General features: G+C 37.5%; 1 protein-coding gene across 4 annotated transcripts in view; it reads right to left on the bottom strand.

Annotated features, from left to right (window-relative positions):
• The window catches only part of ZNF236 (zinc finger protein 236), a 67,429-nt gene continuing 55,753 nt past the window's right edge, over positions 1–11,676 (bottom strand). For all 4 annotated transcript variants that reach the window (XM_048939225.1, XM_048939226.1, XM_048939223.1 and 1 more), the window contains exons 30-33: positions 8,979–9,176; positions 7,424–7,553; positions 1,023–1,199; positions 1–561 (exon numbers count right to left, since the gene is read on the bottom strand). In XM_048939225.1, the coding sequence (XP_048795182.1) occupies positions 434–561; positions 1,023–1,199; positions 7,424–7,553; positions 8,979–9,176 (633 nt within the window). In that variant the 3' untranslated portion in view covers positions 1–433. The remainder of the gene's footprint in view (positions 562–1,022; positions 1,200–7,423; positions 7,554–8,978; positions 9,177–11,676) is intronic.

Here is an 11,676-nt window from a genome sequence, read left to right as displayed (position 1 = left end):
AAAAGAAAAAAAAAAGAAAGCTAACAGCTTCATGGTTTTCCCATGAAGTAATTATTCCCCTCCTTTAAAAATTCTACTCTAGTATGAAGTTCCAGTTCATTTTTCAAATAGATATACTGGCTGTGAATTAAAAGATGAAACTGTATACAGTATTACCTGAGTTCATTCATTCACAGACAACTTAGCACAGATTAAGTGATGATTTCACAATATTTTTCTACAAGCTTAAAAAAAGGACATTGATTCTTTTAGGTAATTTTTGCAAATAATTAAAAAAAATCCTATAATATATTATCTTATTGTTAATATTTCCAATGCTTGAAGTTTCAACTGTAAAATCCAACTTTTTCCTTTTCTGAAAACTTCTTTAGAGAAACCCAAGTTCCAAAAAAAAAAAAAAAAAAAAAAAAGTCAGCTTTCAGACATCAAGGTGTCATCGAAAAACACTGCCTATATTTTGCCATTCATTTGACGATTCTTGTACCACTTCCTCTAAATTCAGAGCACGACTAATATCTTCCCCTTCTTGTTCTTGATTACTAGCAGGTTCTTGCACAGGACCTACAAGAAAAAAAGAAAATGAGTATGACTGGATGGGCAGTGTAAGACAAATGGAAATATGCTGAGAATTATTACATGTGAATAAAAAAATTACACTCGGAAATCTATTATGCAACTATTTCAACAGTGGCATCATACAAATATCACAGATTCTACAGATGCTATTTAAAAAAAAACATTTTGGGAAAAGCTACCCACAACAGACCGATATAAGCAATTATTCCCCTATACTAGGTTTTGAACTTTCTATTTTAGCAACAGAGGGCTCCACCACAACCACGGAGCCATAAGCAGTTACCCATTTGTTTCAAAGTGTTATTTGGTCGTGTTCAACTATTAGCTCACCAACTCCTCAGCTTATTGATGTCTAATTCTTCAGTGCCTTAGGGGAAACGTTTTCTGATTTCCTAATAAACCATGCAGCTTCCTGTACTTGCCACTGCTAACACGGTGCTACATACCAGTGTAACCATGAGCCCGTTTCATATGAAGTTTCATATTGCTTTTCTGTGTAAATCCCATTGCACAGTAATCACATTTGTAAGGCCTTTCTCCTGTGTGCTTTTTCATGTGAACTTGAAGAGCACTCTTCTGGTTAAAAGCCTTTTCACATAGCGTACACTGAAATGGCCGTTCCCCTAAAAGAGAAAAACGTAATTAATGTTCATTTAAACATATAAAGTTCCAAATTCAATAAAATAATTAAGACCACCTAGAAATTAAGTAGACAATTTGTTTCCTCGTGTCTCCCTCAAAGTGCTATAACTCCACATAATCAGAAAAACATCCTAAATGAAATATCAGAATATTGACATGAATCTTAACTCATCAATACTGTTAAATTTCATATTCAAATTACATCAAAGCAAACTATTTAATAGAGATTTTAAAAATCTTTTTTTTTTTTTTAGCCAGTATGACTTTTCTGTACTTGAGGGGACCATCACTGTCTTACAACATTTATGAGTAACAGAGATAAAGCAATATTCTAAAGTTAACAAAGTTGATGTCTGTAAGAAACTAGAACGCTGAATGTGTTAAAATAACACTGGTAATTTTCCAAAGGACTCACAATATTAGTAATTTTTTAGTAAAGCCCCCACAACTTCATCATCATAACAGAATTTCAACAAGTATCTGAAATGACACAAATCCTCTTCTTTCATTACCCCTGTGCTTCACAGGTATTGCAGCTTCTCAGGCTAAATGCAACTTCTCAGGCAATCAATAAAAGAATATTTAATGCTAGTAAATCATTAAGTAAGCTTAAAAGTATTAACTAATTAGAGCTACAGGTCAAACAGTAACAGAAAGAGCGCTTACTGTTGTAAACACCAAACAGCACCAACAGTAGAGTAGGAGAAAGGTTTCTGAGCACAAAAAAAGCTGCCTACGACAATGGCCTTTCATTTTATCTCGCTTGTCACTGCTCTTCTTACCAGGGAGTACAGCTGCAGCAGAAAGCAAACAGGAACAGAAGTTCCTCTACTTATAAGTAAAGGATTTATGTATAAATTCATTCAATAATTCTTTTGCTACCAGATATGTCTCAAAAGATCTACTTGCTGGAATGAAAACATGACAAGCAAAAGATGTAAGAACAATCTGGACCTATCTCAGACTCAATTCAAACACAACATTTGGAATAGAAATCAGATCTCTTGGCAAACTGAAACACAAGAGAATTTCAGCAATAACAAGGAGATCACTACAGTTAATTCTGCTTCTTCTTCCTTTTTAATACGAAAGAAGTATGAAACCAATATGAGCATAAAATTCTTCCTGGGCTTGGATACTATTCCTTTTGCTCTCATCGTCATCTCTAGTTACTCCCTGTTTTCTGAAGGGATGAAAACACTACTTCAGTTCAAAGCACGCTTGGAGAGATAGAAGGCATCTAATGGAAGTATATGGACCTAACAGAAGCATATTTCTATTAGGATGTCACCCCAAGAGGACCTCAGATGCTTATGTTACAGTGAAGCAAATAATACTCAGCTACTTAAGATAAGCAAAAGGAAGATATACCTGGGGAACAGGCAAGCTGAAAAGGGAAAATTACTGTTCAGACTACAAATCAATTCAGCTAACAAGTACAGGAATACATTCTTGCATCTTGAAAACAAAGCTTTAAATGTATTTCTACTTTGAATTTTCAGGGAAAAATCAGCTAGGCTTGCAAAATATTGTTTCCACATACCTGCCTACTAAAGCAATTCTCAGATGTGGTCCATAAGAAAGATTTTGGGAAGATTGTTCTGATAAATCCATTCAAGAAAGTGATCGTTACACAGCCTTTCCAACAAGGCTGACAGTATCTGCATGCAAAGGATTGTTTCAAGGAAAACTCAACAAATTAAGTTTCACAGCATTACAAATCTCCAGTGTAGTGCAAAATTATGGTCAAAGCCACACTCACTTCAATACTCTGATTAAAAGGAACTACTTTAAAACCCAAGCTCCTCCCTTCACTCAAAGTTCTGCTTTTGCAGAAAAGATGCTGACGTTTTTTCTGCATGTACAGCATGCAGCCTGTCATTATTTTTCTTCTTAAGATTACACCATAGACAAGAAAAGGGACTCTTGATCTAGAAAGATGAACTGCAGCACAAGCGTTCTTTATTTTTGTTAAGCATGATTTCACTAATTTGAATTTAAAATGTTTCCACCAACACTTTCAGTTTTCTGTTCTAAAATAAGCAGCCATTTCGGTGCTGTGTAAGGGATTACGCCATATGGCTTCTTCTATCAGAAATAGAATCATTCACTTCCCTCTAATTTTTGCAGTGTTTATCCAAACTGCTCTTCACTGATAAGTCCTGAATGTATAAGATGATTAAAGGATGCAAACAAAGAGACTCAAGTTGTGTAGGGGAGATTTCAATTGGATATTAAGAAGCATTCGTCCACAGAAGGGCTGGTTAGGCACAGGGAGAAGCTGCCCTGAAAGAAGTGGAGCTTCCATCCCTGCAGGTATTTAAGGGAAGTGTGGAAAGCTCTAAAGGATGTGGTTTAGTGACGGGACTCCATAGGTCAGGATGATGTACGGGCTTGATAATCTTCAGGGTCTTTTTCAACTCAGACGATTCTGTAATTTTACTCAGAGAAGAAAATGTGTTTTTTTCTTTGGACCATGAATTCAGTAGGCACTGTGTATTATAAATTATTGTAAGTGTTTAATCAAGATAGGAATCTCAGTTTCTCACAAGCAAGGATCATTCCTTTAGGAAAGCCATTTGGTTTAGGCTTAACCTCAGCTGCTCTTACTAGGCTTTTTTTTTTTAAATCAATCTAAAGACTTCTTTGCAGGACATTTTCACTTGCTTGGTCTTCAGAGATTTTTAGAACATCCCCTTTTGAAGGAATGACTACCAGGTTTCAGCAGCAGGTGAGCCCACAACTTCAAACAACGAGACAGAGAATAATTCAGCAAGGACTTACTAGCTTGCGGGCACTCCCAGCTCCGGAGTGCTCATCTACAAGAAACCCAAAAATATCTGAAGATTTACTGAGTAAATTACAAGCGATTCCAAAATAGAAATAATTTCTTCTATGACGGTGCAGATTTATTAGAAACAGATGTATAAAGGGGCCCTGGTCTTTTCAAAGCCTTCCTGAAGTGCCATTATGTATCATAATGGACAGCATGAGCCAAAGCAGGAAGGAAGCTGCCTTGTTTCCTGTTATCAGACTATTTGTGGGATTCTTACAGCACTGCCTTTTATTAACATCTGAATTATTTAAGCCAGTTAAACAGAAAGCAAGTTATTATGGAATTTTGAAGGCAGTTAATCATCTTTGACTGCAACTCCTGCCTTTCTCTACCTGCCTTCAATATAACAAGAACCTTCCTTTCTACCACAGTAACCACAAAGAAGCTGTACTCCCTTTCTTCTAGTTTTACTATCAGAAAGAACAGTTGTCACTCACAATAACTTATATTCTCTTTGGGTAAGGTATGGAGGAATGAAAGCAGGCAGCCCATTAGATTAGAATGTACAGGATTAGCAGAAATCTCTAAAACATGACAACAGCTGTACCATATCAGCTTACCCATCAGTCCTCATCAGGACTTAATGCTTATTTGCCAGGAGTTGTTTTGCTCTAAGTGAATGACTCAGCCCACTAATATTGAAGTCTATCCTATTACGCCTGCATTGAAAACTTACTCCTCAACTGACATAAGGAGGATCTCATCCCTTCCAACCCAACACACACTCTTGATTCTTTATCTCCTTTTTACACCCTTATCTATCCATACCCTGCCACTGCACAATCTCTGAAGCTGCTCTTAGGATTCCCAAATCTCAAGATTTTCTCAGCAAAAATATCTGAAACATAAATTAACATGTTCATGAATCCTCTTTCCATCCTCCTATCCTTTTCTGTTAGAGTTCTCAGCAGAGCAGCAACAGAATGAGATGTGCAAAAAGACACAAGCAACACCTGGACCTTCTGATTCTTAGCTGCCTGATAAATGCTAATAACTCAATTCTTGCAATTATTGCACCTGTTTTACTTTCGACAGTATGCAGAATAAGCGCTGAATTAGTCAACTGGATTAGCCAAACTCATTGTAACAGTTCAAGCAATGTCACAGTGCGCTGTACATTATATAGGTCTGATCTAATTCATCCACAAGCACATGGATTCCTGAATAATTCTCCTTAAATTCTTTTTTCATGGTAAAAAGCAAGTCACAGGCTACGTTCATTTATTTACAGACTTCACGATACACGCCAAAAGCCTGCAAGAAAGCACAGACAGATAAGGTATACCTTGATCTCAGTAACTGCTTATACACAATGGTAAAAATGAAGTATTCTAACCCTAATCAGAGTCATTCATCACCCAACAATCTTTTTTATCTTCTTTTTAAATAGTATCACTGTTACACAGCAAGTTAAAGCAATTCCCTGTGGCAATGTTATGTTTCCAGCTTCATCTACATCTACTTCCCCCCCATCTTCCATTGGAAATCATGTCATTTATTATTCATAACACCACAATGCAGTCTTACATGTAGACTGAAATTCCACCATGTTAAGTCCTTCATGAACAAAGAGCAGAGACAGACACAAATTTTAAGAATCTGCTATAAATATGAGAAAATAATGAAAAGGTAACAAGTGTGCAATGGGATAATCTGATAATCTAAATAATCAGTACAAAGCAATGGTCCTCACACATCAACAGCCTACCAGAAGTCACATAAACAAAAAAAAAGAATTTAAAAATGCTGCTCTATGAACACTCAAGGAACATATTCATTCCCCTCAACATTTGGCACAGCCATGTTAGAATGAATGAAAATGTGTGGAATTTTGAACAGGGAGAGAAATGCAGGGATCACATGTTGTTTAGAGACGGGAATAAAGAGCTCAGTGTGGGTCATTTGGTGTAGAGAGGGAAGAGGGAAACAAGGAAGGACAGATATACAGATAAGGGAAGTAACAAGAGGAGACAGGGAGATTGAAAGAACACAATTTAGTGCGGCTCAAAGTCACTTAAGTGTGAAGACAGTTTGCAGTTGGTGCAACAAAGGTATATATGAATGGAAGTCCAGCACGATACAGAGACATCTGGCAGCGAGTTCTGCAGAAAATCCAAAGTAGTTCAAATGCATCTGAATAAGACACTCACTTGTTGAAGTCAGAGAAGAGGAAATTCTAATATTTTAAGATATATGGTATGAGAGCATACACAAGAAAGTTGAATATTTGGGCAAGCCTATTCTTCAGAAATACAGTACTTAGAATTACAAGACTGAATCTGTGGGTACAAAGATCCATCCAAAAGATGAAACTCAGATTATACCTCATGAGACAAGCAAGTGATGCCAACTATGGAAAAATGACAAGGTTAACAAGATAGCTTAAATGAAGAGATTAGAAATTTTGCTTTAAATCCATGAACAGTAGCCAAAAGCTACATAAGACAGTGATATCACAGAAAGAGAAAGCTCCAGCTGACTCACTGAAGGAAACAGTAATTATGTTACTGGAAGTCCTCCTATGCTACAGCATACACAGTTATATTTCTTAGTCTTCAGCAGCTTAGAAGCAACATGGATAATTTTATCCATTCCTTTTTAATTCTAGCAGACACGACAGCCATTAATTGGCAGCAGCGGTATGGAAGAAAGTAGTTGTTTCAGAGAATGACTCCAATGTTTAAAACTCATGTTGTTAACACACACAAGGAGAAGGGGAAGGCAGATGGGATCTATTACACGGAGCTTTCTCCTTGTGGCAGGCCACAAACTGCAGCCTGAAGAGTACTTTATCAAGGGAAATACGTGTCCCCCCCAGGAGGAGACAGTGTAGTATAATTACAGAATAACAGTTAAAGAAAATAACTTGGCAGTAAAGAACACAATATTGTATTCTAGCAGCAGACACAGATGAACTGACTAATGGTTGAACTAACCACCAAGCATCACTTACAGCAGTCAGCTTCAGCAGTTAAGACTGTTCTTTAACATCACTGAACACACCAAGATATTTGCACATTCTCCTACAGTCTTGAAGATATCCAGTGTTTTCAAACAATGCCTTAAAACATCCATTTATCAATCTATTTCAACGACAAAATTTTCAACATAAGCTTGTGTATTCACATCACTGCTGCAGTACAGTGAGTGCCAATATATGGAGATTCTTAGTCTCATCACTAAGCATAGATTTAAACAGAATATCATGCTACTTGAGATTGCAAGTTTGCTCGCATTTTAACCTTTCTCTTTTCTTTTTTCTTTGTTATCTAAATGCCATTACCTGAACCTAAGAGCAAACACTCTGAAATATAACAGTCACATATGCATAAGAAAATTGTATGAGATGAAGATCGTTTCTGATGTTACCTGTGTGAATGCGACAATGTCTCTCCAGCTGACTTGGTTTTGCAAAAGCTTTTTCACAGGTATCACACTTAAACACCCGAGGTTTCTGGGAACTCAGTGAAGGTCCAGCCTGATGGGTTTGCATGTGTTCCTAAGGTAGCACAGAAAAGATGACATCTCAGAACCATTGAGCATAGAAACATATTCACTTTTGAAGATAAAAGCAGATGATCTTAGTCATCAATAGAAAACACACAGAAGATGGAACCCTGCATTTTTTTCTAAAAGAGATACTTGTTTGTATATCATCTCTTTGTAGGGCTGTGGCATCAGTAGCTTTACGTTTCTGAAAGCCTCTGTCAAGAAATATTTATTTTGCATAAATTAGTACCTTCACAAATTATCTGAAGATAATATAATGTTACTCATGAAAACCCAGCGCTCTTTGAATGTTTTTATCACTTACAAACATAGATTTTGGTCAATTATGTATCATAAGCTAGCATTGGATACTTTTTCTCCCTCTCTACAGTACCCACCTCCCCACCACTTGCCTGATACACGGGCATTTGTACCCAGGTCCCAGATGAAGATCATTCTAAAACACTAAAGACCTCAAAGGAGAGGACTGCTACACACACAGCTATAGTGTCAGCATGCAAATGGAACCACTTACAACCAATTGCTGAATTACTCAAAAAGAAAAAAAAAACACTAAGGTTCTTAAGAAACATCCTAAAAAGCTCAGAAAGGTAAGACAGCACAATTTTACTAGGTATTAATAATTTACCATCAGTGAACTTAATTCACTAACACTGGGCTCAAAAAGTTTACTTCTACAAAAAGAAGTTTAGGAGATTGGTGTCTGATTTCTTCATTTTCACAATTACCAATTCTGTATTCAAATCTCTTTTTTTTTTTTTTTGCTGAAAACTTTCTCCTAAAATATAGGTAACTGAGTTTCACAGCATTTTGTGTTTTCCCAAGAACCAATAATGTTTTTGTCACATGTGCTTGCCCAAAAGGCACAAGCTTCACAACCAAAGTATATTTCCTTAAAATATGATACCACAGTGAGAAGAAATCTTCTGAAAAACTCTCTTAAGAAGTACTGAACAGCAACAATATAAGGGGATTTTAAAACAAATGTTTGCTCTGAAGATGTCACTTGTACTCACAAAACAGAACACCCAAAAATCAAATAAGAGCAAGGATTTTGCTTTGCATTTTACAATTACAAAAAGTGTATCTAGAAAAGAAGATAAGTAGCAATAATATATATAAGAGAACAGAATAAACACCTTTTTCTGACACCACTGTTTATATGACAGGTATCCACGTTTTTCTTTTTGTGGACAACATATACATTAAAACACTAAAAACTTCTTCATGCTCCATGGAAGAGTTATGTCAGCATATGCTGTCATTTAAGTTCCCCCTCACAGACATCATGCACTTCACAAACTGTACATGAACAGAAAAAGTAAAGGGCTAACAGGTATCTTTCAGTAACATGACAACAATTCCAAAACAAAAGAACAAGTTATCAGAACAATCCACTGTTATTACCAAATACCTTGAGATGTGTTGCCCGCTTAAAGGCTTTATTGCAGACATGACAAACATGTATTCTTTCCTTGCCGTGAACCTCTTTACTGTGATGCATCAACATGGTGGCCGAAGAAAAGGTCTGACTACACTCAAAACACTGGTGCACACGACCTTCTTTTTCTGCTTGATTGCTTTTAGTTACATTAGGAGAAACCTCTGTCACCTATAACGATTTATAAAACACAGTCAAATAATCAAGTACACTCACAGCAGACTGGGTGGTTGTTCTGGATGCTGCTTTGATGTGATCAATTTTTTGAGGGTGCTTGCAAGCACCTTATCAACACTAAGGAAAGACAAGTTGTATGTAAACAAACGTGTATTTCACTGCTCTCAGAATAACCAAATTTTAAGGAAACAAGAAGATTAGAATAACTATGCTCAAATTCACTTATGCTGTAAAATCTGATGTGTCTGAGTACATAAATATTTTTTTACATCCAGTTTCATATTCCTGAGATCTCAAATGATTCTTACCAAACAAAATTCAAAGCCAAACAAAGTTCCAGAGAAAAGAAAGAGAGAAAGAGAGAAAACACCTCTGACATTTACAAAGGAGAATGTTTATGGTTTTCCGTGTGGTTAATTCATTCATCAGGGATTCAGTTACCTTAAGTAAGCATTTTTGAGCTACTAACACAGTCTCAGAAATAACAATGAAAAGCTGACAGGGTCTGGGCATGGTTTTGCTGTGTTTCACTTTCCTCAAATGAGGTAACATGAAACTTGTTCAACTTCATGGAATTTTTTTCTTTAAAAAGAAATATATGAAAATACAGAAAAGAAACTAAGTGCTAAGTGACTAATTCAGGATGAACTAAACTCGAGAAAGGTACAAAGCAGTGCAGAACATTATCCATAGTAAAAATCAGGAATAGTAACAAAATTAGTAATGATGTAATATCAAAACAACTAAAAGAAGGGATTAGAAAAAACCTTTTATCACACACACTTATTTATACGTTTCCAACTAGTTCGAACCTTTCAAAAAATTGCTGAAATGTTTACTGGTAAATTAACAGTCACCAGAAAGGAAAGTGGTCTTCATTAGTGTTACATGTTGACTGCTACCATATGGCTTCTCAGGTACTGTCACAGTTTGCAGGTGACATTCTAGTAAGCCTTATGAAATACTACTCTGATTTATGAAAGCATATATAGATTGAAAGACAAAATCCAGTCCTAAATTTAGAGGAGAGACAATATGGGCAAGCAAAATTTTAGACCACCCATTTTCACAGAGTATGTGAACCCTGCAAAATTGTTCAGAATTCTCATTCAACCATATGAAAGTGTAAAAATAGGAAATTAATAGAATAGCTCAAGTTGGAAGGGATGCCTTGAGATCATCTATTCCAAAATTCCAAAGAGCAGGCTCACAGTCATGCCCAGACAGCTTCTGAATATCAAGTATGGAGACTCCAGACTCTCTTGACAATCTGTCCAGAATTCAACCACCTGTTTCACTCACAGTAAAACAAGGGTTATAGCCTGCTATCGTTTCATAGGCACCACTGAAATCAGACTGGCTCTGTCTGCTTTATTCCCTCACATCAGATACCATGCACACTTAAGAACAACCTCACCATCACCAACCACCACGAAGGCTTTTATCAGGCTGAACAATCCCCACACTCTCTCTCTCCTCCTGCAGCAGACACTAACACAGTCATCTCTGCAGCCTTTCACTGTACTCCCTGCCATATGTTCACGTCCCTATTTTACTGGTGAGTTATGACTGGGCAGAGCACTCCAGAGCATGTCCTTTCATTGGTGCTGAGTAAAGGGAAAGAATCATCTCCTATTGCCCTGCTGGCAATTATAGTCATAGAATGGCCTAGGTTGAAAAGGACCTCAAAGATCATCTAGTTTCAACCCCCCTGCTATCTGCATGGTCATCAACCATCAGACCAGGCTGCCCAGAGACACATCCAACCTGGCCTTGAATGCCTCCACAGATGGGGCATCCACAACCTCCTTGGGCAACCTGTTCCAGTGCATCACCACCTCCTGAGTAGAAAACTTCTTCCTAATATCTAACCTAAACCTCCCCCTGTCTCAGTTTAAAACCACTCCCTCTTGTCCTATCACTATCACCCATGTAAACAGTCATCCCCCTTCCTGTTTATACACTCCCTTCAAGGTACTGGAAGGCCACAATGATGTCTCCCCAGAGCATTCTCTTTCCAAGCTAAACAATCCCAGTTCCCTCAACCTTTCCTCACGGGAAAGGTACTCCAGCCCTCTGATCTTCTTAGTGGCCCTCCTCTGAACCCACTCCAAGAACTGTGCGACCTTCTTCTGGTGGGTGCCCCAGGCCTGGACACAATACTCCAGATGGGGCCTCACATGAGCTGAATAGAGGGGGACAATCACCTCCCTCCCAATCCTGCTCTTAAATGAATCCAAGGATGCTGTTGACCACCTCTGCTGCAAGAGCACATTGCTAACTCATGGTTAAATACTTGTTCACTAGTACCCCTCACCCCCTCCACATACAAGTCCTGCTCTACTAAGCTGCTTTCCAGCACATACCAGTGTATGGGGTTATTTTTCTCCAGGGACTGAACTCTGCATTTCCCTAAATGGAATTTCATGACGTTCCTGTTGGCCCATTTCCCCAGTCTATCGATATGCTTCTGAATGGCAGCACAACCATCCAA

This window comes from Lagopus muta, chromosome 3, assembly GCF_023343835.1.
Source record: "Lagopus muta isolate bLagMut1 chromosome 3, bLagMut1 primary, whole genome shotgun sequence".
In the NCBI taxonomy this organism is placed as follows: domain Eukaryota; kingdom Metazoa; phylum Chordata; class Aves; order Galliformes; family Phasianidae; genus Lagopus; species Lagopus muta.
Note: the sequence above shows the minus strand (reverse complement) of the source record. Positions and strands in the feature narration are given on the sequence as shown.